This window comes from Myxine glutinosa, chromosome 8, assembly GCF_964187855.1.
Source record: "Myxine glutinosa chromosome 8, kmMyxGlut1.1, whole genome shotgun sequence".
Taxonomy (NCBI): domain Eukaryota; kingdom Metazoa; phylum Chordata; class Myxini; order Myxiniformes; family Myxinidae; genus Myxine; species Myxine glutinosa.
The window spans coordinates 68,686,185-68,713,962 of record NC_136268.1 but is presented as its reverse complement, the minus strand read 5'-3'; the positions used below and the strand labels follow the sequence as shown (position 1 = coordinate 68,713,962).

The 27,778-nt window shown below is 44.1% G+C and overlaps 2 protein-coding genes across 3 annotated transcripts in view; both read left to right on the top strand.

Annotated features, from left to right (window-relative positions):
• The window catches only part of LOC137432569 (clusterin), a 68,211-nt gene extending 55,102 nt beyond the window's left edge, over positions 1 to 13,109 (top strand). The window contains exons 8-10 of the mRNA XM_078783369.1: positions 7,386 to 7,597; positions 11,597 to 11,778; positions 12,351 to 13,109. Coding sequence (XP_078639495.1) covers positions 7,386 to 7,597; positions 11,597 to 11,778; positions 12,351 to 12,372 — 416 coding nt within the window. The 3' untranslated portion in view covers positions 12,373 to 13,109. The remainder of the gene's footprint in view (positions 1 to 7,385; positions 7,598 to 11,596; positions 11,779 to 12,350) is intronic.
• Positions 13,110 to 20,198: 7,089 nt separating this feature from the next.
• LOC137432571 (otoferlin) overlaps positions 20,199 to 27,778 on the top strand; it is a 258,417-nt gene continuing 250,837 nt past the window's right edge. The window contains exon 1 of one of the 2 annotated variants that reach the window (XM_078783368.1): positions 20,199 to 20,530. In XM_078783368.1, coding sequence (XP_078639494.1) covers positions 20,452 to 20,530 — 79 coding nt within the window. In that variant the 5' untranslated portion in view covers positions 20,199 to 20,451. The remainder of the gene's footprint in view (positions 20,531 to 27,778) is intronic. The other variant, XM_068124613.2, reaches the window with a different exon arrangement.

The following is a 27,778-nucleotide window of genomic DNA, read 5'->3' as shown; positions in this document are numbered from 1 at the left end:
GAGGTTGTGGCAGCCGCGCCCGCAGCACCAATGAACTGGGACCTATTCATGCTGCAAATGCAGGCCTTCATGGTGAAGGCGGATGAGGAGAGGGAAAGCAACAGGGGGCTGGGAAACCAAATTGAAGCAATAACGGACGGAATGAGGGCCGATAGGGAGGGAATGGAAAACAGAATGGGTGACCGAATTTAAAAAATGGGGGAGAACAGAGACCGCAGGTTGGGCGAGCAGGTCCCAGGGGTGCACGACGAGGGGTGCGGGTCGAGAAGCGCTGGTTGAGCGAGGCGGAGAAGAGCACGGGTAAAATGACGGGTATAGAGATCGCGACCCGGGGTATGGAAAAGCCGGCGACCGCTGAGGTAGAGGGAATTTTAATAAAGCCAGCGGTCGTCGAGGTGAGTGAAGAAAAAGTAGTGGGAATTCAAAATGGAGAGACCGGGGACTTAGAAAAGCACTCGCGGCAGGGAAAGATGGAAAATGTATGAAGTCCCTGCTCACATCACGATGCTGTGCTTAATAACACCAATGAAAGTTTGCAGGTGGTGTTGGAGCGAAGGAGAAGAATCCCCCAGGTGAGTCGTGCTGTATATTGTGCGGGGAGATTTTGTAAAAGAATGTTTGACGCGAAGAGAATTGTCGTGCGATTGGGGTCGATATGGCACCCGGGCGTTTGTGGAAGGTCCGTGGGGCGTGGTGTGAGTGGAAATGGCGCGCTTGTTAGGAAAAAGTGTGCGTCGGCAAGTGAGTGTGTTATAAAGTGTGGCAGTAAAACCGAGTGCGAGCGAGAATGCACGTCGGAGTGTACGGAGTGTGACACGGAGAGTAAGGTGGTGGTGGAACGTGTGCGAGAGTGTACACCTGAGTTCGTGGTGGCGCGTGTGCGGGAGGGCGCACCGAAGCGCGTGATCGGGTGTGCAAAAGCGTGCACACCCATGGTTGTCACAGAGGATGTGACCGAGGAGCGGGTGCGAGGATGCACGCTTGGGATGGACGGCGAGAGTGTGCAAGAAAGCACACCTGAGTTGTTGTGGCGTGGGTGTGGGAGAGCCCATGGAAGCGCGTGAGTGGGTGGATGCAAGAGTGCATGCCCATGGTGAGTGTTACGGAGGATGTAATGGAGGAGAGCTGTGGAATGAAGTGTGCGAACGACAAGTGTGTGCAAGAGCACTTGTAATTACATGCTCACAGGTGTTCTTGTGCTTTGTCAGGAGTTCAACTAAGAGATATTAAAACAATTGCGTTTTCTATATAATCTCGAAACAAAAGTCATAACGAATGAACGAACGGTGCTCGTCGCCAAAAGGTGCGATTGACAAAGGAGCGTCAAGGATGAATGGCAAAGCAAACGCGCCGACTGCGAGAGGTGTGTGTAACAGGGAGTACGGTGGTGGAATTGACGAAGTGCATGGGATGTATGAGCAACAAACGGAACGAGTGGTGTGAGCATGTCCGGGAGGCATCGACGTTGACCAGGGCAGTGTTTAGGGCGACAGATAGCGTGTGCGGTGCGCTTTGTTTACAGCGAGGACCGGCCGGGACCGTAAGCGCGTCGCTCTTCGGAGCGTCACGCACGATTCGGGCTGGGTCCCGCAATGAATGGTCGGTACCGCGTCAGAGCGGCGATCGGCACGATTCCGGGGGAGGGGGGCCAGGTCGGACCTTCACCCCCTGGCGGGGACGGGGTTCCGACCGGGCGAGATTGAGCCATCGGGCCGGAGACCGCAAGGATCCGCGCCGAGATGGTGCGTGGAATCTCGGCCCGACCAAACCGCCTCCCCTGAACCGAATGCCGGACGGATTCAACCTGCAGGCGACCAAACCACCCGAATTCATTGCTCGGCTTTGCGAAGCCGAGTTTTAATGATGTAACGACGCACCGAGGCTCAGATATAGCGGACTGTGATGATAATAGTGTTTTGATCCGAAATTTAGAATAGTGAATACGATTGACGGAAATGATTGGCAAAATTTGATTGGCAAATGATTGGTAGAATGATTGGCAGTGATTGGCAAATTTTGATTGGTTGGAATTTGATGGCAAAATTGATAATGGGAGATGCCCGATGTGGTGGGATGACAACTCTGCCATCCCTCACACACACGGGGCACATGAGCTATAGTTTTATGGGGTTTATGGCAGTGTAAGCTCGCCGAGGGAGGGTTAGGATATTGTATAGGGATCTAGAGAAGATTGACCATAGGTAACTGTAGAGGTAAGTAGCGACATTGGACAGGTAGTCGGGGACATAGAGAGGTTAGAATGGATGATAACGACGTGGGATGTGCTTAGTTTAAAGGGAAGACGGGGAGCACCAAGTAAAAGGAAACCAGGTAGAGCAGATGATGCCGTGTGTTTGAGAATCGAAAGTGTATGGAGTAGTGTATGAGTGAGTAATGGTGATTGTGGATTGTATTGAGCGTGGAAGTGTATGGAGCAGTGTATGAGGAACAATTGTGGTTGTGCATTGTATTGAATGATTGAAGAAGCCTGGGAGGAAGGAGGGTGCAGGAAGCACCAGGTGTGATTGCACAGGTGTGCAAATGAACAGGTGTGTGGAATACATTGAGTATGGAATACATGGAGTATGGAATGGATGGTGTGGAGTGAGTATGGTGGAAACTGTGGAGTGGAGTGGATGGTGCGAAGCTGTGAATGGGGGAAAAGTGGACCCCTATCACGAATATCCGGGGAGGGTAGTTTAAGAGTTAGGTAGAGGGAGTAGGTAAATTGTGGTTGGATATTGGCATCTGTGGTGCGTGTGGAAGAATGGTGTTTGGATGGGTGCATTAGTGTCGTGGAAATGGCTGGGCGTGTGGCCTGTTAGTGTGTGTAGTTAAATGGGCACTCCGCCACTGTTAGGATGTCGGCCAGGTGAGGCCACAGGTGGGCTCTGGGAGCCGGTAGAGTTGTTGTGGATGGGGCCCGAGGATCCGGAGGACAGACCCGGGTAGCCCAGTGCCAAAAGAGGGCACCGAGTGGGGAGAGCGCAAGAATGCCTTCCCCAGTTAGATAGGTTAGGGTAAGGAGCAGGTAAGCTCGGAGGCAACTGCAGTGGTGGAGGTGTGCAGGTGGGTAGACCTGCTGGGAGAGCCACACGACCCAGTCCTGAAATTGTGCAAAGGCACAGGGAGTTGAATCGGGGGAGTGAGACCCCAAATTGAGGAAGCACCACAGTTTGGTCAATGGGAATTTGGTTCTTAAAACCGCATAGAGTAAGATGGCCAATGGATTGGCAGGGAAAGACCCCAGGTAGTGTAAAGTGTGTTAATGTCATTTAGAGGATAGTTAGGATTAAGAATCTCCTCGCACCATCTACATCCACTCACCTGAGGTGACAGAACTCCACACCATGCCATGTTTTTATTATTTTTGTGCAAATGTTTGGAATGTGAGCCGTATCATGATGTGGGTGTGACATTGTGCTGATGTTCCATCTCTCCCTCCTTATGAGGATTGATGATGAATTGGTGATGGCAAATTTGGTTAGAGGGATTGTGATGACGAATTTGGTATTAGGGGAAATATGGGGAAGACGACACCGTAGTGACGAATTGGTAAGGGTGTAGATTTTTGTAAATATGGGTAAGGGCAAGTGTAGAGTAGGTAACAGGGGGGGGGGGGGGGTGACGACAGTAGGGACGAGCTTTTCTCCGCTCAGTCTCCAGACGCACCTCACTCTGCATTGCCTTCGTTGATGTGTACCCTTGTGACCTTACCCCTCACTCACCTGTCTTCTCTGTCTTCCTTCCCCGACCCATGGATCGTGCTCTCTGGGCACTTTGGGGAGCGTGCGGGGGGCCGCGTCAGTGTGCCCGAATCCTCGCAACCAGCTGCCTGCATCCACGCACCACTTATGGACCACATGTCTGTGGCTGAGCACCACTCATGGACCCCACATGGACCCCTCTGCTGGGACCGGCCATGATGGCCCAAGATCTTGCTTGCGGACCCGGTGAGGTGGCACCAAGCCCACAGGTGAACCACCCATAGTCGGCCCCTGTGGGCCATAAATAAAAATGGACACGTTCTGTGCTTTTTTTATATCCACTAAATAGGCCGCCAGTAAGAAGAACAAGTTGACAACATCTGGAAGAACAACGGCCAGCAGAGGGAGCCAAAGAGGAAGACCACCAACAGGGGTTTGTTTTTTTCATGGAACTATGGTGACTGTGCACTCCGGTGCGTTTTGGTGCTTTAGTGATAATTGGTGCTGGTGCGTCGATGCAGCGCAGGCTGTCTCCACCCCCCCCCAAGCCCCCCCCCCCCAAAAGAAAAATTGCAGGTCCTGGGTTGCAGTGTAAATACAATCAGCGTCACTTGTAAATAATGCTCCCCACCGTACATGTTTAGTTTGAGAACCATTTCGCAATTCGGTTATCCTGTGGGCGTGAATCTGTTAGGCAGGGTGCAATGCAGCAGAGGGACATACTTATTTGTGTTTTAAAACTGTCACACTCAGGGTCAGGTTAATTGTAGAGGGAACTACACCTACGTGCCACACTAAGTTAAAGTTTTGTCGGCCCGAGTCGTGCCGTGAGGAATGAGGGTGCTGTGTTATGGTTCTTAGAACCTTCACTTTGTAAATTTAGTATTAAAATTTCCTATGTACATTTCCCCTTTAATTGGCTGTTAATTGAAATGAGTGCACCGTAGCTAGTCCATCTACAAGCACGTAGGCCACCATATACCCTTCTAAATAGCTATTTCTTATTCTATGTAGTTTAAGGCTCTGTTTCCCATTAGTTGACTCTGCATTGCATCGAATGACATAAGATAGACCCCTCCGACACCCCCATGGCCTCTTCAAAGTGCCAGTAACTTTGGGTGGGGTTATTGGCATCACCTTCACCCCAAGACTCCATTGCACACGAGGTCATCTCGGAGCAGAAGGTGGGAGGAGTCAGCAAAGCGCCAGGAACAAGGCATGGCTTTGCCAACGCCTCCTCAAGGGGCGGGATCGGTGAGCCCTCGCGACCAATCAAGGCCGAGGCGAGCTCACCGATGGGCGTTTCCAACAGGCCGGCAGCTTGATCGCGATGCGCCTTAAAAAAAGGGGGTGGGGAAGGACTGCGGAGTCAGGTGCGAGAGATGCGGGAGATGAACCACAGATAAGCGAGAGACCACCGCAGCTTTGACCACCGCAGCTTTGAGCCTTGACGGCAGTTTCGACCGCGGCCGCGAAGCAACGCCGCCGTGCGAACACGATCGAGGAGGGTCGGCGGCTGCTCACCTTGAGCCGCGCCGTCACACGAACCGGACCCGCATTCTTCCAGCTCTGTGGACCACCTGAACCTTCCTCCCCTTCCAGCCATTCGTTCCTGTCTTCATTCTCCTCTCGTGTAAGTCTGATTGTCGTCTGTTTGTCTGTGTTGTCCTGGGGTTTAAGCAAGACTGTATAGGTAAGCTAGAAATTGCTCTGTGTCCTTCTGCTCCTTCCATTTCCCTGTAAATTACATTTCTTTTCTTCTCTGCTTTGGTTGTGTGTAAATAATTAATAAATACCTGTGTTCTTTCTTTACCCCTTTTGCTTCCTCACATTCGGTTGTTTTAGTGATTTCCCCATTGAACACCTGTGGCACGATTTGGCCAACGTTTCAGGATCGGGTGTAGTATTGTTAATGGTTCGAGCCGCGGCTGCTAATCCGCTCGGCAAATAACATCTTGTCCGTGGTCTCGAACGAGGTTGCTCACCTGCCTCTCTGGAGGGAGCTGGGCAGCCTCAGGACTCATGTCGGTCAGTCGCAGACAAGGGGACTAATCCCCCCTTGGTAAGGGGAAAAGGGGCCGACAGTGAGATCCGCAACAATATGTTTGCTTTTTTGTAAATATGGGTAAGGGCAAGTGTAGAGTAGGTAAGGAACGAGCGTACGGAAGGGTGACGTACGGAAGGAACGAGCTTTTCTCCGCTCAGTCTCCAGACGCACCTCACTCTGCATTGCCTTCGTTGATGTGTACCCTTGTGACCTTACCCCTCACTCACCTGTCTTCTCTGTCTTCCTTCCCCGACCCATGGATCGTGCTCTCTGGGCACTGAGGGGAGCGTGCAGGGGGCCGCGTGAAGTGTTTCACATGAAGCAAAATTTCAAGTGCTACCAATTACCTAATATTACAAGTTGGCTATACTGGGAACCATCAGCGATCTTTGATCACAGCCCTCTGGTTCTGCATAGAGACCACCACTTGATTTTGCTGCAAAGGAAACATAACTCAACAGAACATTAAATACGTCCTTCAAGGTCCCTGTTTGGTAATAAACACAGGATCCAATATTCGTGCAGAATAAATCCCAACCACATGGTGCAAACATCAATTTGGATATTCCTGCACCTTTGAAAAGTCAAGAAAGTACCATTCATATATGTTATATACTTTGTCGATGTCCATCACAAATCCGGCACAAGCTTCTTGGACATTCATTTCATCGCAACAAGTGAATGCTGCCTCGGTGACCATTCCACTGATGATCATTTCCATTGTCTTCCATCTTTTGTAAGAGGCAGTCATTACTCCAGACTATACAGTCAAGCATACGCAACTTTGGTGTACTATAACTTTGATTATGCAGTGCATTGATCTTTTACAAGTTTTATACTAAAAAAAAATTAGGCCTGCTCATTGTGGATCTCGGCCTTCGGGGTGGGTAAATGTGAATATGTTAAGTTAGAGTTAGTAATGTTGATGATAATAATCTTATTGATGCTTTTTATTCTTCAATGGCCAAAATTATTCCCACATTACGCCGAGTTTAACATCCATCCGAGGGAATGCGCACATGTTGATGGAGCACCATGCCAATGAAACACCCGGATGACAGTTTAAAGCTGGGTCGGGATTCAAACCCAAGCAAGACAGTACCTCAAGGCCATCCTGACAGAATAATCTTAATGTGGTGGTGATGGTTCGTATGCTGCATGTGGTTGCTGGTTGCATCATTTTCTGGAGGTGTGCCTGTGCCACTGATGAAGTGCCCTCCCCTCCCACCGACTACCAATAAGCTGGTACGCATTTGGCCGACCTCGGAAGCATGACAGGCTGAGTCAACCCACCTCGTTGATGTAATCATCCCACCTGGTTGATGTTGATGTAAATGTAACATTCAATGGTTGAAATAATCTTCATGATTAATCATGATCATTCTCACCAGCGTTAAATTCAAATCATCGTAATCTTCAAGGTGAAACAACTTGGCTTTTTCAAAACAGTCACTACAGTATACCATCTTTCGCATCATATTCAGCAATATCATCATCATTATCAAAAAAATAATGATTGTAATGCTGACAGTCGTAATCACAATTGCCATGACCATTGTTGAGGTTTTTCTTTTGTTTCAGTGCGGCTCAACTATGAGCCTAAGTGTGTACCTTTTTATACCTGCCTGAAGATTGCCCAGGCCTTCTTGACTTGCATGAAGAGCTGAGCCAGAACGTACAGTTTGTGGAGGCCTTGGGTTCACGTTACAATCAAACGCAGCAAAACATGCACAGACAGATGATTGAAGCCAACAAGAAGCTCGAGCAGCTGATGGACAAGTTTGGTTGGGTGGCAAATATTACTGACAGCCACGAAGACCCCCAAGCACTCTACATTAAGACGGTGAGAGGGTGAATCACAAGTCACTTTTCTCTGATGACTATTGGACCGAGCCACACTTTGCTTTGGTTCATCCTCTCTCTTCAGAGGGGTCGTACATGAGACGAAGTTTGAATGTACACACACAGCCACAAAGAGAGAGAACAGGTCATTACCCCACGCGCACTAAGTGCAAAGCGGGGTTAAGCAATTGGTTAAATTTGTCTGTCGGTCTACAGATGTCAGTAGGTGATGGAGGAACTACTTGATTTCAATTGAACTTTATATTTTGAACACTAATCGGAGCACGAACCGGAATACTAACCTGCAGCTTAGCAGTACTTTGGCTCTGAATTTGGCAAATTGCACGGAATCTTGTCCCGATTGGATTCAGACCAGGTCACTTGCACACGGAACGCATGCACACGGAGGAAGGTAATTTTTGTACTCTGTCTGCTTGTCTGGCAGTCGAGCTAAATTGTAAATTGAAAATCATTCCAAACAGGAAATATACTGTTTATTGGGATGTCATAAAAGACACAAGCAACAGGCACAAATAACTAATGCAACATGTCAAATAAGGGGGTGTAAAAGACAGTGCATCAACAGCGGTAAACTTCAGAAAAAAAGTTTACTTTGTTTTTTTTTCTACATGCTATAAAATATTTATTTATTTCCATCAAATTATACACTTGAACACTGTACAACACAAATCGTCTTGTTCACACTTCTACTAAAAACTTTCCATTTAGCATTACTGTACTTGGACAAAATATGATGCCTTTTATGCTATCTTGATCAATCAAATTTGCCTCTTGTTGGCTCAGTGTGAGGAAATGTTGAGATTCAGACAAAATGGCAGCTCATTACCTCCGCCACCAAAGGTGAATGGAGGTTATGTTTTCACCCCTGTCTGTTTGTCTATTTGTTTGTCTGTCTGTGACCGGGATATCTCGAAAGGTTGTCGATGGATTCGGACGAAATTTGGTGAGAGGTAGTGCATGTCACATGGACAACATTATTAGATTTTGGTGAAGATCCGGATTCGGATCCGGCTAGTAGAAGTTTTTAAGTGATTCTTCACCATTGAGTGATAGGGCTAAAACCAATACATAGCACGATATCTCAAAAGGTTATGGACGAGTTATGACTAAACTTGGTGGACGAGTTGGTTAGGTGACAAGAACAAGCCGATTAGATTTTGGTTTAGGTCCAAATCCAGATCCGGCCTATCAGTGGGATACAAAACATAAACTGTTCAGCCTGGCGGAGGTATGCGCTCTACCGAGTGCCGTTCTAGTTGGACATATAGATCCTGCTAGAAAACGCAAAGCAAGAGTTGAAAAGGCCCTTCCCTTGTCCCTTTTCTCAAGACTGGGTCAGGTGTTCTATGAACTCTCTGAATGAGAATAGAAAAGGTTTAGATGAAACGTTGGTACACGTACTTCTTGGGGGCTTGAAGGCAAGAGGAAGATGAGAGAGATGAGGCTTCATGTGTGTGGGTCACAGATAAGGCAGTTAAATTAATAAATATAAATATGTGAGAAAATCTGTGTAGTTACTGTAACGCATGTTATAGTGAGTGATTGAGAAAATTAGGCAAATCACTAGGAATAGGAGGAATGGAAGGCTGTAGTATTTACAACTTTCAGGAGAATATAATAGTCCTGGATTCAATTTGACATATTAAACTTAATGCTAGGAATCATTTTGTCTGTTTAAGGAACTGACATGTACCAAAAAGCCTAGCTTATTGCGCTCTTTAATCCTATAAGGAACGATTGTAAAAAGTCAGGTCTTATTATCCCCATGCGTAAAAAAAAAAAAAAAAGGGGCAATGCCCTTGGGCCCACCTGGTAGAACCGGAGAACCACTGGTAGTTGTGGATGACCCACAAAATATGTAACTGAGAAGATAGGAAATACTTATTTTGGGAGGCAAACCCCTGATTTTTTTGGATGGCGTGAACAAACTTTGGTAGATTGCGGATGTTGAAGGTTGTGGTCAGGTTTCATCTAAATATAGCCCACACAGACACACACACAATAACACACACACACACAATAGCCCACACACAATAGCACACACACACACACACACACACACACAAAATAGCCCACACACAATTGCCCACACACAATTGCCCACACACAATAACACACACACAATAGCCCACACACAATAACACACACACAATAACACAATAGCCCACACACAATAACACAATAGCCCACACACAATAGCCCACACACAATAACACACACACACACACACACACACACACACACACAAAATAACACACACACAATAACACAATAGCCCACACACAATAGCCCACACACAATAACACACACACAATAACACAATAGCCCACACACACTGTGTTTTCCATTGACAACCATTATTCAAAGAAAGATGTAGGGATGGTTTCACATGATCATTTATTGTGACCACCCCTACCTTGTTTACATGCTTTTTGCATTTAAAAACATGTTTTTATTGTGTGTGTGTGTGTGTGTGTGTGTGTGTGTGTGTATATTGTTGCGGAATCGGTGGTCGGCTCTCCCCTTATCAAGGGGGGGGGGGGGGTTAATCCCCTTGTCCTTTAAGCTGGCCGTCCCCCAATCCTGGAAGCTATGACGCTCCTTCCGGTCGGAATTAGCTCGGGTGATTGGTCAATGAAGTCCCAAATACCTACTTACTAACCCGACCGTAAAGCAGGGAAATAATTCCCGCTCGAACCACGGATAAGATGGAAATTGCCGAGCGGTTAGCAATCCGCGGCCCGAGCCATTAACAAAGACTAACCCGATCCTGAGCGGTTTCCAAATCGTGCCACATGTACTCAATTGAAAGAAAGGACGGAGGCGATCGGATTAGGAAAACCAAGGAAGAACAAGGTACATTTATTAACAAACCAAAGAGGAAACGAAAGGAATATGCAGGAGGAAGAAGAAACAAAAGTACACAGGGCAGGCTTATCTATACAGTTTTAACTTATGACCCCGGACAAACATACACACTCACATGGATGGTAGCTGGTAGGGGGGAAGGTCCAGGCAGATGGTCAGGCTCCTCGTCCGGTCCCGACTCGTGCTGTGGTGGTGATGGAGGCAGGCCGGCAGCGCGCCGCGTATCGTTGACCACGAGCGGACGTATATCGGGGTTACATATATTGGGGGGGACTGGGATGCGGCGTACGTAATACGTAGCTCGTGCCAGCTCTCTCTCTCTCCCGATCAATGGCTCGTATCACAGGCAGTTCGTGCAATCAGCGCCTTTCCTCACAAGTCCTTCACAATCGATCGTCCCCTGCGCAGTCCTTCACAATAAGCAGTCCGTGGCGCAGTCCCTTGCAATCGATGGTCCCCTGCGCAGTCCGTAAAAGGGCTTCGCGCTTGCGCTTATATAACGCACTTTGAGATCAATGCGCGCACTTCGAAACCACGCCCGCCAGTGAGCTCACCTCAGCCCTGGTTGGTTGGTGAGGGCTCACCGGCTCCGCCCTTGACAGCGAGTTGACAGGGCCACGCCTCGTTCCCGGCAATCCACCCCCTTTTTCCTCGAGCTTGACCACGTGGTTAATGGCGTTTGGGGCGAGCGCTGAGGCGTTGGCGAAGGCTCAATGCAGCGAACGCTGCTGGCAAGCGGAGGCGCGTAATAGAATTGGGAGAGAGAGGTTGGAAAGGAAGCGAATGGGGCCTATCTTATTTGATTAATGCAACGCAGATTCAACTATTGGGAACACGGCCTTATCTGACACATAATAAGGAAATAACTAAAGTTCCTATGGTGTCCTACGTGTTGCATATGAACTAACTATGGGTGCGACCTTTAACATTTTAAATGATGGAATATTATTTACAAGTATTTACAAAGTGAGGGTTCTAAAAACCGCAACAATATATATATATATATATATATATATATATATATGTGTATATATACCATGCGAGCAATACTGGCGAAACAACCTACACAAAGCAAAAGGATTTTACGTTTCAATTCCTGTCGCTGTCCCAGGTAATGTCTCGTAACGACCCTGATGGTGATGGGCCAGTGCAGGCTGACACAGAGGTGACGGTGAATGTGCTCAATTCTCCGGACCTCGTGTTCACTTTACCTGGAGAACTCGAGTGGAATGACCCCAAGTTTGCTGAAATTCTGGCTGCACGAGCACTGGAGAAATATCGTAAACACATCAGGTTGGTTTGGTTATATGGAAAGAGAGATGTTTGACAGGCATGTTTTACTTTACTCAAGAAAAGGTAAACTTCATATCATTTCAACATACTTGATTAGCATCAGGATTTGAACAGACCTGTCATTACAGTTGCGAAGATGAAATAGCAATGATATTTACCCTCGCCAGAGGAGAAGGTATTGCATTTGGTTTCGTATGCTTGTCTGTCTGTCCACACAAAACGCGAGTATGTCTATTAATTACGCACTATTGATATGTGATACGTCTATTAATTACGTACCATTGATATGTGATACGTCTATTAATTACGCACTATTGATATGTGATACGTCTATTAATTACGCACTATTGATATGTGATACGTTTATTAATTACGTACCATTGTAACGTGAGTACGTCCACAAATTACATACCATTGGAACGTAAGTATGTCTGTTATTGACGCAATAATTACGTATTGGAATGTATTAATAATGTCTTTTATTAATTATATAACACACCAGCTTACAAAACAAGTTCTGGTGAGGGTTTGCAATCTCTGATTGCTCTTTCTTGTTTGTCTTTATTTTTCAGCAGTGAGACCACGACAGCCTAACGGGATATCATGTGCTTCTGCAGTGGCTTCAAAGCCTCGCTTTGTCAATTTACAACACAATAGTAGGAGACTACGCTTAGTTAGTTCTCGTGTGATTAAACCCACATGTTGAGGATCAAATATAAGGCCAAGATTCAGCATTGGAGTCATCAGGAGGAACCCAGAGAGGATTTGGGTTTCGGCCGTAACTGCACTACTCTCAAACCATCAAGGTGGAGCCTACTGAGCCTAAAAAAACAATTTGCAAGGGTTCACCTTTCCGAAGACACATAGGAAAAGAAAGAGAGAAGGAAAATTGGAGATGTCATTTTGGCAATATTTTGAAACACACACACACACACACACACACACACACACACACACACACACACACACACACACAATTTTGCAACCATATCAGTTGTGACTGGAGGAAATTGTGTTAGGTTGCTGCTGAGGTTTGTGGAGGCTAATGACCGAAAGTTGCCGTAAAAGAGCAATTACCATAAAATGTTGTAGTTGGTCGGACACATTGACAAGCAATAATGGCGATTGGGTGACTAGGTTTGGCAGTCATTGCCATGTTTCCCCTTTGGAATAGGCCCTAAATAGTCACGATAATCCAGTGCAGTGAACAGCTTCCAGCAACACCTATCATTTCATTTTTGTAGCCCTCCCACCTAGATTTGATATTGTAAAACCACCGTCGGCCTCACTATTACTGCAGATGCCAATAAAGCATTCAAAATGTGTGAAGATATTGGTATCCATTGTCTTTCAATGCTTAAACTGTCACTGAAAATTGGTGATGATGTCATTTGTTTGCACTGGGTGGAATGACATGATATTACAGTTTATATCAATCAAAATGAAGTACAAAGTGTTTATTATTTTTTGCATGCAAAGTGAACGTTTGTAGAAGAGGTGTACCACAGAACGGACCAGGACACAACAGAACAAAAGGAACAGTAAAAATAGAGGGGGTGGAGTACACCAACAATAGGGTTGAGGAGCGGAATAAGGGAAATCGAGGGAGGAGAGCTGGGTGGACAAGATGGACACAGAAACAAACACTCAGGAAGGAAAAACTGGAAATTTGGAAATAAGGGGAGGAGGAGGGAGGGAGCAGGGGGTTTAATGGGAGGGAAAAAGATCATGGTTTTGGATGGGGAATAACCTCAGATGGTGGTGAACAGCGGTCATGAAGACCTGGAGGAAAGAATGAAATTAAGGAGAATGTGGAAGTTGGTTCCACAGGCAGAAAGAAAAGAAAGGAGAACGAATGACTGGAGATGAGCAGTGGTTGTGGATTTTGGGAGTTTCACCAGAAGGGGGTTGCAAATCATCCACATGTGCCCTGCAGAAATATTGGGGGAGGGCAAAGCATGGAAAGAGCAGAGGGTGTAAGGCCAGAAAGGAAGTGGTAGAAGATAAGATCACCAATCTGTCTGCGATGGCATAGTGATAGGCCCATAGACTCAGCCTTATCGTGGGAGATTCCAAAGATCTTGAAGGCCTTGGTTTTCATGGCGTCAAGCTGAGCAACATGTGAGGTAGGGGGGCCACCCCAGAGGGGAGAGGCAGAGAGTTTGGAGAGCAAGGTGGGGATGCCAGACTGTATATAAAGCTCGAGACATGTCAAGAGAGCTGGTCCTGATCTCATGCCTCACATTGAGGTCCTCCATTCATTGTTGGGAGAGTAGAAGAGGCATGTCCAAGGTGGAGTGACCTGGTCTGAATCCATATTTATGATACGAGATCAAGTTGTTGGAGAAAAGGAAGTTTTTATTTCAACTGTGATGATGACTTCCATAACCTAGGTGATGATTGGAAGTAAGCTGAAAGGTCTGTTAAGGCCATATAAGCACAGGTATAATTGTTCCGAGTCAGTCGGGGTTTTTTTTTTTTTTGTCTCCGATGACAAAGTCGCCAGAGGCATTATGTTTTTGGGTTGTCCGTCCGTCCGTACGGGCTAAACCTCGTTTTTCTCACACGAAACTTTCAGGGTAGGAGTGCACATGCAGAATGTTTTATGATAATTGTGACGTCATAGGTCATGTGGTATGGCAGCCATCTTCGATTAAAAGCAAATAATTAAAAAATTATTTCTCAGAAACCACCGAATGGAAAAATTTGAAACTTGGCACATTGTCAAGTACTCCCAACGGGGAACAAAAGCATGATAATGATGACCATCGGTGAAATGGTATACCAGCCAAAAATGTTTTCATCGAATTCCTTATCCTAAAAATCTGAAATTGCATGTACATGATCTATGACCCATTTGTATTGAAATATTAAATTTATGACATCATAGGTCACATGGTTTGGCAGCCATTTTGGATTGAAGGAAAATATTAAATAATTCTATCTCTGAAACTGCTAACCCTATCAACATTTTACAAATATCATCTAACAGCACTGTTGCATATAGTTTGAAAATTATGATGTCATAGGTCACGTGGTTTGGCAGCCATCCTGAATAGAAAAATGAACCTTATCCAATCAACACGAAACTTCACAAACGTGATCCACTACCCATACATATGCAGTGATCGCATCTACCCGTTGTGGGACTATGCGGAGGCATATTGGCGACACAGTCGCATTGTTCTAGTTTTTTTTAATGTTGGAGGCTCCAGGTACGGACTGTATATCCCTTATCGAGTCCAGGCCTGAAATAAAAGAGAAGAAAAGTGTATGATGTTTGTTTGCGAGAAAGAGAGGTTGAAGGTAGCTTGGTAGCCTGGTAGCTGTAGTTTGAGTGAGACAGTAAGTAAGACCAGCAGTCCTGACACGGAGATTGTAAGATGGTTCCGGGTACCACTTTAACGCAACTAAGTCAGAACAGCAGTACTACCCTGGGCGGTTGCTGTTTACAACCTACTACTTATTTCAGTCAACAGTGTCAGTTGAGTCTTCTGCCAGTGCAGTTCTTCCAACCAGTAGGTACAGTTGAGTCCTTCCAATATGTGAGGCTCTTGATGTCCTTCTGTGCACCCCACTCCTGGCATTTGTCATTCGACCAGCTCACCTATGGTCTACATGTCCAACTGCCACATGTTCTGTATGTAGTGGAGCCCGGAGCTGCCTTCTTCGGTACGCATGTGTTTGGGGCGATACCGGCTTGCATGGCCTACACAGTCAGTCTATAGCTCATCGGGCCGAGGAAAGGTCTACTCCCCTCCCTCTCAATCTCATCTTCTTTTTCTTTCATTATCTCAATCTTTATGTGAGTGTGGGTGTCTCGAGTTAGATTAAGTAGGCATCAGGTATAATCGGCTATATCAGTCCGTTGCAAACTGGATTCTCTTTACCTCCTCCAGCAAAGGTGGCTTGAGGTTATATTTGCTGTTTGTTTGTCTGTTTGTCCATTTGTCATCCAACTCAGTATGCCCTCTACCGAGTTCTATTCCAGTTTCTTATGTCATCTTTGCCTTATTGTGATAGGCAAACCCCATTTCCTATTAATTAAAACCTGTATTTTCCTTTATGTGCCGTGGTTATTTGGGTTACGAATGTGCCTCGGCACATTTGTAAATTTGTAATTGTAATTGTAATTGTAAATTTACATTTGTAATTGTAAATTATTTGGGGGAGAATAGGCGGCCCAAAATCTTGGCGTATAAATCAATAGGTAATGTTAACTCCGCACGCGCTACTCACACGCACGCCAAATTGACTTAATGCTCAAAGCCATTCTGCGGAGTTTATCTCCAGCTTTACCGGGTCTAGTCCCTTAGGACAATATTGAGCTATTGTTACCCTCATGCTGATTTCAGAAGATACTCTATCGTCTGGGGAATACAGCATCCTTTGGAAGGAATAGGAAGTTGATTGTTGGACCTAGAAATATCCAGGTGATATCTTCCCTACAAAATGTAGGGATGTATAAACAGCTCCATGATATTAAAAACTCTATTTACAACTGTGTGGTGGCTGCTTTTTGTTGGACATATGAGATGCTGTTGATGTTTAACTAATCCATGTCAGAAATGTGGAAATTATCATTGTTGGTGATGTCGAGGTTGCCACCTGCAGGTGCAAGGTAACTAACAAATGTCATCCTCATGAAATACCTGTTGTAGATATGGATGTCTAAACTAATAGAAGCACTTAACAGCAGAGCATGTGAAATTATTGTCCTGAACATATGATGGAGGCACAGAGCATCTGATGAAAGTTTCGGGTAGGCTGACATGGTAGCAGATAGGTAGACATAATAAAAGACAGGTAAACATGAGGCTATTGATGTTCAAAAGAATAATAAGTCAATGTGAGGAGTAACAATGAGGCATTCAAAGAAAGAATGAAGTTGGCACCATGAGGACCAGTGGATGCTTGTCAGGACATTTGGCGAATCGACTGCTTCTATGGCAGTGCAGAAAAAATGGAGAAGGATCTACTCAGCATTAAATTCACACACTAGTGTCCTTTATTGCTTGCTGATGCAAACGCACTCGATCATAACTCGGGTGGACGTTAAACGGGCCTGTATTTTCCTTTATGTGCCGTGGTTATTTTGACCCCCCAAAATAGTCCACCAGCATTAATTGGCATGGTGTCCTTTGTGAAGAGTAGGCAAGCTATCGCCGGCACCATGAACAAATGACAAATTCCTGCCTTAACCAGCAGAGGGCGTTGCATCAGCACATTCGTGCCCTCAGCCAATGATGTTACCATGAGAATTGCCATGATTATCATATCCACGCTTCCACATTGTTTTTCTTATCTTGGGTGTCTGGTCACGTTCTCTCCAAGTGATCCCTTCCCAATATTACATTTAATCTCTCTACATGTTAATTCTGATATAATATATTTACGCTAGTTTACTGATTTGAATGTGGAAGCTAGTTTTGATAAATAAATAAAAAAAGAGTAATAAATGAAAACGAGCATATGATAAAGGATATATTTTTTGGATATAAAGTCAAGGCTCATGGAAGAGATAGAACACAGAATGGATGAGGATGCAACAGAACAAAAGCAACAACAAAAATAAAGAGGGAGAACACCAACAGCAGGACCAAGGGACAAAATAGACGGAGACAGACAAAAAAGGGATGTGGGTAAGAAGGGGGAGGGGGGGAAGGGTAAGGGAAGACAAATGGGATGGACAAGATTGGGATGGAGGGGTTGATGGGGACAGGGGGAGAAAGATGATGATTTTGGATGGGTAATGACATGAGATGTTTAAGTATTCGAGCAAGCACTCCATTCAAAACCGTTAAGGAACGGCTGGCTTGGCAAGCGATAGCTAGCTGCTTGGTAAATGAGCACACCTCCAAACCTTGTGGGGTATATAGATTACAGTAGATCTTCGCTCAGTTCTGCAAGTAAAACTTACCTCACAGATGTCGAGATTCCTCCAAATTTCTTTGTTTAACGTTATAAACAGCAATAGCGACTGTTTAAAAATCTAATAATATGTGTTTGTGGTTTATATAGTTTTAAAAGCCGCTATGCCAGTGTTAGACTTTTGATCTTGTTTTTAGTCTGTCTGCCTGTCTGGCAATGAAACAAAATAGAAAATCATTCCAAACAGAAAAGTTACTGTTTTAAAGGACGTTGTAAAGGACATAAACAACAGGCACGTATAACTAATGTAACGTGTTCAATAAGGTGGTGTAACAGATGCTGCATCATTGGCGGTAAATTTCTGATTTTCATCTCACCTGGAACGAAGTTCAGTAAGTTTTATTTTCAGTTTTATCTCACTCGTCGTCCGTCCGTCAGTCCGTAAATACTTGAAACTTCTTCTCCGAAACCGCTGATGGGATTGCGACCAAACTTGGCACAAATGATATTTGTTGTGTTGTGACTAAAGTTTGTTCACGACATTAAATAAATCGGGGTCTCAGGGGGTTTACCAGGGTCAAAGTGGATCCAGGTTTGACCCCCGAAAATAGGAATTTGCTTTTTCCTCTGAAACTACACACACTATTTCGATGAAACTTGACCACAACCTTAATCGCCCGTGATGTACCAAAGTTTGTTCATGGCATTAAAAAAATCTGCCCCTTTGGGAGTTTACGGGGGTCAAAGTAGGTCCAGGTTTGACCCTCCAAAAATAGATATTTGCTTTCTTCTCTGAAATTACACACACTATTTCGATGAAACTTTAACATAACCTTCATCACCCGTGATGTACCGAAGTTTGTTCAGGGCATTAAAAAAAAATCTGCCCCTTTGGGCATCTACGGGGGTGGGGGGTGGGGGCTACCATCCCCAAAAAATCGGGGTCTAAGGTGGTCTATGAGGGGGGGGGGGGGGGGGGTTGGCCCCCATTTTGGATATTTTCTCAAAACCTACACACACCATTTTGATGGAACTTCACCACAACCATCATCCTCTGTGTTTGGTTAAAGTCTTATGGTTATGTTAGTATGAGTCTACATGCTGCCCTGTCTTCTAGAAACCATTCAAATTGGTTTAAATACCTTTAGTCAGTGCAGTATACTGTTTATTCTGCCAGGGGTATTGCCCCAATGTTTTCTATAACCTTTAAAATATTTATCTTATTTAAATTGATTTATATATTTTAACACTGCAGAACACAAATAGACTTTTGGCCAGTTTCAAATCCCTTCCATTTAGCAGTACTTGGACAAAATATTACGCCATTTTACGCCATCTTGACCAATAAGTCAAATGTTCCGCTCACAGTCTCAGAGTTGCGGAATATCAAGATTCAGAGAAAATTGCAGCCCGCATGAAATATAGATCGTGCTCGGAAACGCAAAGCCAGAGTATAAAAGACCCTTCCCATATCCTTTTCTCAACACTGCGAGGGGTAAGGTGTTCTATGAACTCCTTGATTATGTATGCAAAGATGGTGAAAATTTTGGGTGTGCAGAGATGGAACAACAAAGCGTGACACCAGATCAAGTCTCACCACAGTAATTACTGCACAATCTGTGAGCAACAAAGGTCAGCTGCCGCACAGATGTTCTGGGGCTGAGCGACCAATTAATCCTGACAGGACGTTCAAGCCACAGCGGACGGTATAAGCAAGGACTCCAATAGGCGCTACCTTCTGCTGATGAGGTCGGACATGTTCACAGCTCTACTCTTATCTCCCTAACCCTATTGAGCCAGGTTAAATATCAGTCGGCACCGCGACGGATACCAAGTGGTCAGTTGTTGTCCGTCGGTAATTATATATAGGACCGGAGGAGAGGCGGTACAAAGAAAACTAGAAAAGGTCACTCCCTGTCCGTGATGTGAGCACCAGAGCAGGTGATATTTTGATATAATCTCTCCATGGACGGGTTTTCCAGCTCACCACACTGATGAAAGCGAGCGAGTCAGAAACGCGTCTCTGGATTGATTCATGCCTTAATGGGGGTGGGAGGGCATGCTAACTGCCAAATATACCAGAAATAACATAACATACCTTTAAAGGTAATAGTTAAATGTGGAATATACAGCTGCACCCTTGCGTGTACCTGACGTCGTTATATGTGGCTTGTCCCATCCTCACCCAGCTCTGTACGCACCATGTACCGTGTACGTACGGATCCGATGGAATCCTTCCCACCGGGTAATAACAAATGGAGGGTTACTTTTCATCTGTAACAAAGACTGGACAGGAAAGGGACATCACTGAATTTATCTCGAAAATAAACTTCTGAAGACACAGGTACATGTCGGTGCAAGAAATCATAGATGCAAGCGTCCTGGATGTGCTGTACCTGTAATGACGTCACGGTGAAGCGACGTCATGGCCGATCATCGCGGAATGATTCATTCAGTTCTCGAAGGGCTCAGCCCGAAGCATAGGCGGAGGAAAGAGGAGGAGAAACGAGTTTGCCCGCCCGTGTGCCTGCCGGTCCGACCGCTTCCCCACACCTGCCTGGCATTCCTTTGGACGGAAGAGAGCGCACAGTCGAGCTCGCACGTGCGGGTCAATTGTATTCGTATTGCTGGTGGGGTCGAGGGGCGTAGGGGACGACGGGAATAAAGGTGTGGGTGGATACATTAATTTATTTATTTATATATACGAGTCATCGAGCCCGAGGGACGGAATGAGGACGCCGGGGCTGCACCCGGAGTGAGGGAGCTCAGGCCGCCTCGCGGTCCACGAACGGACACAGCAACATGGCACTGGTGGTGCACGTGAAGCTCGTGGAGGGGCTCCGGGGTCGCGCCGACAGGTTCGCTGAAGTCACTTTCCGAGGTAAGCGCTGCGGGAACTTCGACTTCACAGTTTTGTGATTTCCTTTTGCGTAAAATCGGAACTCATGGTTGTTATATTAATAGGTGCACGAAGAGCAGGCGAGTTATCGCCGGCACCTCGAAGTTAATTATATAAATATCTTGCCCGACTGACTGCCGGGAAGGCAATGGCAAACCACCCAGCATCGACCCATGCCGAGAAACTGCTTCCAACATCCTCACGAGGCGTACATATGGAACTACCTGCAGCTAAATAGATCTTGTGTTTATAACAGCGGCATGCTTTATGGTGCAGCACCCCCTGCTGTCACACATATAATTAAATATTGTTGGAGTGTGCTCACCTTTAACCTCTGGAGCCTGGGTTCAATGCCTGACTCGACGACGAACTGTGTGATTCATGTTTCACAAGCCACGCGTTTTTCGCATCACAAGGTGCGCCATTCCTCAGATGGACGTTGAGCCAGGTGTCACATCTCGTGTTTAGCATCAATGGTGGACATTGATCCTATGGTGTCTTGCATGAAGAGCAGGCGAGTGATTACCAGAATCTGAACACTACAAATGCCTGCCACCTTCAGTGGAACGTCATGCCTGGCCAGCTGGTTCGTGAAAGACTTGGACTTGACACGTTCCCTGGCCGGCTCTAGAATAAGATGGGAATAATTGTGCCTGTCGATGTAGTAACAGTAATAGTAACATAGTAGTTGTAGCTGCAGTAATGGAATAGAAAATGTTACTCATTAGACGAGTACCGGCAGCAACATTTGTTCAATTAAATACATGAATATTTGATGTTTTAAAAGCCAGTTGATGCACTCGTAGCTTTTCCAGCAATGACAGCACACACATGGCACACACATGACAGGCCTGTCTGTTCCACAATGGGAGACATGAGACAAAATATATTTCTTGCATTATATTCATTTTTATTTTCAATGTCTAATCTCCAAACAACAATTTTCCCAAGTCTCACGACAAAATAATTGTTTGATTTATTTCCTTTTGACATTGAAGATTTGTGAAAACAACAATGGGTATTATCGCCTTTGTTACGACTTATGAGCGACAGGTGTGATATGTCATGACTTCAGGTGTACAAGATGATGCATAACGTGATATTTCGTACTATTTGTCAGTAAGAGATCTGTCTGCTTGAGTGTGATGATGATGCATTGTTTTAGAAAGCAAGAAAACCTCATGAGGATGTGATCGTGCAATTGTTGAGCTGTTCAAGGAAGACGTCATCACCTTATTAGCTCCGCCACCTAAAGTGGATGGAGGTGATGTTTTCACCCCTGTCTGTTTGTCCGTTTGTGAACACATCTCAAAAAGTTGTGAACGGATTCGGACGAAAGTTGGCAGAGATGTAGCGTATGTGACAAGGACGAAATGTTTAGATTTTGGTGAAGATCCGGATTCGGATCCGGCTACTAGAATTTTTTAAGTGACTCTTCAGCATTGGGAGATGGGGCCAAAAACGATACATAGCAGGATATCTCAAAAGGTTATGGATGGATTTGGACGAAACTTGGTGGACTGGTTGGGTGTCTGACAAGGACACATAGATTCATTTTTGGTGAAGATCTGAATATGGATTCGGATATAAGAATTATTTAATTCTTTTAATGATTCTTTACCATAGGGAGATTGGGCCAAAAATGATACATTGTGGGATATCACAAAAAGTTATGGATGAATTTGGACGAAACTTGGTAGACAGGTTGTGTATTTTACAAGGAAGAATCGATTCGATTTTGGTGAAGATCAGAATGTGGATTCGGATAGGAGAATTATTTAATTTTTTAAGTGATTCTTCACCATTGAGTGATATGGCGAACCAGGCAGAGGTATGTTCTCTACTGAGTGCTGTTCTAGTTTTTAGATGCACCTGGAATATCTAATTTACGTGCAGATACATAAGGAGGCATATCCAGATGATATTTTGTTGCCTTCGATATAATAGGCCGAAACACATCGACAGTTCATTGAAAAAGTCTTTCAGCGTAGAATGAGGTAGTGTAGCAGCATAGCAAACCTGTTGTGCATTTTGTGATACAAGCACCAAATTTGGCACAAATGTACATTAATATGTTGCGAACATTTTCAGATATTGGGCCACTTGAAATTCCGTAATTTTTTTTTTCAAATTTTTTCAAATTTCGTAATTTCAAATTTTTCGGGTGACACCGTCACAATTTCGGTCTTCGAGGCCGGCCGATATAGTGGGGCGGCTTAGCCCAAATATTCAAAAGAATTGTGCATTTTGTGATACAAGCACCAAATTTGGCACAAATGTACGTACATTCATATGTTGCGAACATTGTGTGGTCAGCAATGAAGACGAGAGTCTGAATTACATGTATGCAAAAGACCTTGTGAACCAGTGAAGCAAATACACGGGTAAGAATGAATTAAATCTAGGGCATGATATAATTTCCATGATGTTTACCTCTACACTCAATGGTGGAAGGAGGTAATGTTTTGATCCCAGCTTGTCTGTATGTCTGTTTGTCTGTTAGTCCACAAAATTCCAGACAAAGCTTGTAGTAGTTGTAGTGGTAGTGGTGATAACAGAAATTGTTATATAGAACTGAACTTATATTATTATTATATGCAGAAAATAACTTCATTTCTATATGCCTTGCAGTGGACAGGTTAATTGGTTTATGCACTGAAGGGGTCACCCTGGTGTGCACTGCTGTGTTCCGCCTCACTGAGTTGTTCAGGTATGATGTACTCAGCACAAGCTTCCGGTCGGCCCGGAGGTGGGGGTGCGGGGCCTGTCACGGAACGTCAAAACAAACGGCCTGCCGGGGCCGCCCAAAAGTCGGGCGTGAGGGGCGCGTCCACTAATGGAACGCCTCTCGCTTCCCAGATCGAGGGCCACGTGGTCAGGAGAACCTCGTCCCTTCCGGTCACACTTTGCCTATCGGCCGGCCTCGAAGACCGAAATTGTGACGGTGTCACCCGAAAAATTTGAAATTACGAAATTTGAAAAAATTTGAAAAAAAAAATTACGGAATTTCAAGTGGCCCAATATCTGAAAATGTTCGCAACATATTAATGTACATTTGTGCCAAATTTGGTGCTTGTATCACAAAATGCACAATTCTTTTGAATATTTGGGCTAAGCCGCCCCACTATATCGGCCGGCCTCGAAGACCGAAATTGTGACGGTGTCACCCGAAAAATTTGAAATTACGAAATTTGAAAAAATTTGAAAAAAAAAATTACGGAATTTCAAGTGGCCCAATATCTGAAAATGTTCGCAACATATTAATGTACATTTGTGCCAAATTTGGTGCTTGTATCACAAAATGCACAATTCTTTTGAATATTTGGGCTAAGCCGCCCCACTAAGGCGTCTTCATCACAACTGATTATTTTCATCGTCATCAAACAAAGTGAGATGGGAACCACATCACCTTATGACTTTTCTCAACGACGATGATAGTTCATGGTGCATTCCTTGCAATCACCGCTATGACAGGGGCCTAGTTGGCATGCCAGCACTTGTCTGCTGATGGTGCAATTGCGGGTCTTTAAAAACAAAACAATTTTTTTTTTTACGAGAGCAAGGTTCAGAGAAAAGCAAAGTATAACTGACAGTGGGACAAACATTAAGGGAATGAATGAACAGGAAGAGAGGAGAGAAGAGAGAAGAGGAGGGAGGGGAGGAAACACTGAATCGAGCAAGTAAGAGAGTTTGGTTAGGAAAGGTTAATGGGGAACATAATAAGGACAATGGGTCAAAATTGTGGCTAAAAAGAGATGGTGGTGCAGGTGCACTCTTCCTTGAAGACTTGGAGGGACGAATGAGACAAAGCCTCTGGAAGGTGATTCCATATCTGGGAGAAGTGAGGAATAACATATCTTATCATGTCATTCAGAGCATGTCGATGTCTTTGTCCACATAATGGGGAACTTTTCCCTTGAGTTAACAAATTGCTGCTTCTCTTTTTGTACAGGTCCAATGCTTGTGATCTACCCTAATCAATTTTACATTGTAATCATCACTTTTGTATGCGCCCTTTGATTTGCAATGCATCAAATTGAATGTCATCCAATGCTATGCACCCCAGAACAAACGGAACGATCTCTGCGGACAATTGCAATCTGTGATTATGCAAGTTCCGAGACATGATGTTGCAGTTGTTAAAGGAGACGTGAAGGCAAAAGTTGTTAAAGGAGACGTGAAGGGAAAAGTTGTTAAAGGAGACGTGAAGGCAAAAGTTGTTAAAGGAGACGTGAAGGCAAAAGTTGTTAAAGGAGACGTGAAGGCAAAAGTTGTTAAAGGAGACGTGAAGGCAAAAGTTGTTAAAGGAGACATGAAGGCAAAAGTTGTTAAAGGAGACGTGAAGGCAAAAGTTGTTAAAGGAGACGTGAAGGCAAAAGTTGTTAAAGGAGACGTGAAGGCAAAAGTTGTTAAAGGAGACGTGAAGGCAAAAGTTGTTAAAGGAGACGTGAAGGCAAAAGTTGTTAAAGGAGACGTGAAGGCAAAAGTTGTTAAAGGAGACGTGAAGGCAAAAGTTGTTAAAGGAGACATGAAGGCAAAAGTTGTTAAAGGAGACATGAAGGCAAAAGTTGTTAAAGGAGACCTGAAGGCAAAAGTTGTTAAAGGAGACATGAAGGCAAAAGTTGTTAAAGGAGACCTGAAGGCAAAAGTTGTTAAAGGAGACATGAAGGCAAAAGTTGTTAAAGGAGACCTGAAGGCAAAAGTTGTTAAAGGAGACGTGAAGGCAAAAGTTGTTAAAGGAGACCTGAAGGCAAAAGTTGTTAAAGGAGACGTGAAGGCAAAAGTTGTTAAAGGAGACATGAAGGCAAAAGTTGTTAAAGGAGACATGAAGGCAAAAGTTGTTAAAGGAGACCTGAAGGCAAAAGTTGTTAAAGGAGACATGAAGGCAAAAGTTGTTAAAGGAGACCTGAAGGCAAAAGTTGTTAAAGGAGACATGAAGGCAAAAGTTGTTAAAGGAGACCTGAAGGCAAAAGTTGTTAAAGGAGACGTGAAGGCAAAAGTTGTTAAAGGAGACCTGAAGGCAAAAGTTGTTAAAGGAGACGTGAAGGCAAAAGTTGTTAAAGGAGACGTGAAGGCAAAAGTATTTAAAATATAAATCAAATCGAATACTTCTTTTCGGGGATTTTTCCACGTGTTGGTCGAATCTGCAGCTGCCGCTTCCACCTCATTAAAGCGACGTTTTCTGATCCGGATTCATCGTGTTTTTCCGTTGTATCTTTGTCCCTGTGTTGCTGTTTGTTCTAAAATTGTTTCTGTACATTTTCCATGTTAAATCGTACCTTGTTGTGCTGTATGTATTTGTCTAATTCGTTTTCGTGTTGTACAAGGCTTACTGTAGCTGCTTCTCGGATAGTTGCTGTGAAAATTGTCCTTTTCTAATTTTTTAAAAATCTTTTTTTCTAAAATTTCTAAATTTTTCCTAATTTTTCTCTTTGTAATTTTATTTCTTTTCTTTATTGAAAATTGTGTCTAAAATGCTTCACTTTCCTTTTTTCTTCATCAGGAGTACCCCACATCTTCTTCTTCATGATGCTGTATCCCTTTTCTGCTACTACTTATTCTTTACAAAGATTATTTTCCAAAACTGTCTGTCAGCTAAGCACTTGGCTCAGCAACCCTCCTCCCACACCTACAGCAGCACCTTTCTCCATGCCTTAAACAAAAGTTATTATCTCTCTTCTTATGATCCTTATCTCCGTTTGCCCAATTTGGAATCGGCATCCCTCCACCCAATGTCCCCCTATTTGCATCGCTCCTCACCAGCAGGCCGACATCATGCTATGTTGGAAGGGAGCGTTTGCCCAACGTTGGGCCACGTTAATCATATGTTGGAAGGGAGCATTGCCCAACGTTGGGCCCACATAAAAACAACAACATTGGGCCGACATAATTTTGTCCCTCAGCCCTGCTTTTGGTGTTCCCATCTCCTTCTGCTGTTCCTTTTGTTCTGTTGCTTCCTGATCTGTTCAGTGTTCTATCTCTTCCATGAGACTTGACTTTGTATACAAAAAATACTTTCCATATTGTTACGGATTCGTCACTTCCGCCTTTGTTGTCATGATATACTTGTAGGATTTTTAGTTTCACGTAATATTGTTGTTAAGATTTCTGCGTGAAATGGAGATGACTTTAGTAAAAGGTAAAAATAAATGTTTGTGGAGGAAAAAGAATTCAAAAATTCAAAAAAAAGAAATCTCACTCAATTCAGCTATGTGAGTTTTGTGGCCCAATTACATGAGGCATTACGAGAGCGATGTATTTGTATACAAGTACAGATACATTCAAAGTACACCGCCCTTATGCCAAATAATTAAATATCCTCCAGCGCGGCATTGCTGGGGTGCCTCCGGCACCCGGCAATACCGCCGTGCAGCTCATAGAAACTGTATTTGGAGGGAGAGGTGCACAATATTTGATTGATTAATTGTATAATTAAAATCAATAAAAGATTGTCATAAAATATTTTCTTAATCAATTGGCTGATAGCATAACTAAACCACTAGTGCTTCATCCAAAGATGTAACTTTTAGAAATTTAATTAAATAAGTCATTAATTAAAAAAAAATAAAAAAAATTCATTAATCAATAAATAATTAATCGATTAATTGATTAATCAATAAATCAAAAATACCCTTTACAGACAAATCACTTGGTCATTGTCATGTCCAAATATCAGCTTCCTAGCTCAAAAGGTGCCTGAGATATTGCCCAGATGAGAAAGATAATAACTAAATGATTAATAATGAAAATAAATAAATAATAATCAAAAATAAATAAATAATTAATCAATTGGCTAATAGAACACATAAACCACTACCATTTCATCCGAATCTGTAACTTAAAAAAAAAATTTTTTTAGTCATTAATCGAATCTAATAATTAAATAATGAATCGATTAATTGATTAATCAATAAATCAAAAATAGCCTTTACAGCTAAATCACTTGGGCATTGGCATGCCCAAATATCAGCTTCCTAAGTCAAAAGGTGCCTGAGATAATGCCCAGAAGTGAAAGGTAATGTAAAAGTACTTAATTAATCGCTAATAATTAAATAACTAATCAATCAATTGATTAAACAAAACATAACGTTTTTGACAAAGTACTTGCTCACTATTGTGCCGAAATCTCAGCTTCCTATCTCAAAGGATTGAATCCTGGTGTTGGCTTAGTGGTTAGAGTGCTGGCTTAGGATCCTAGGATCCTGGGTTTGAATCCCGGTCGATCGCTGA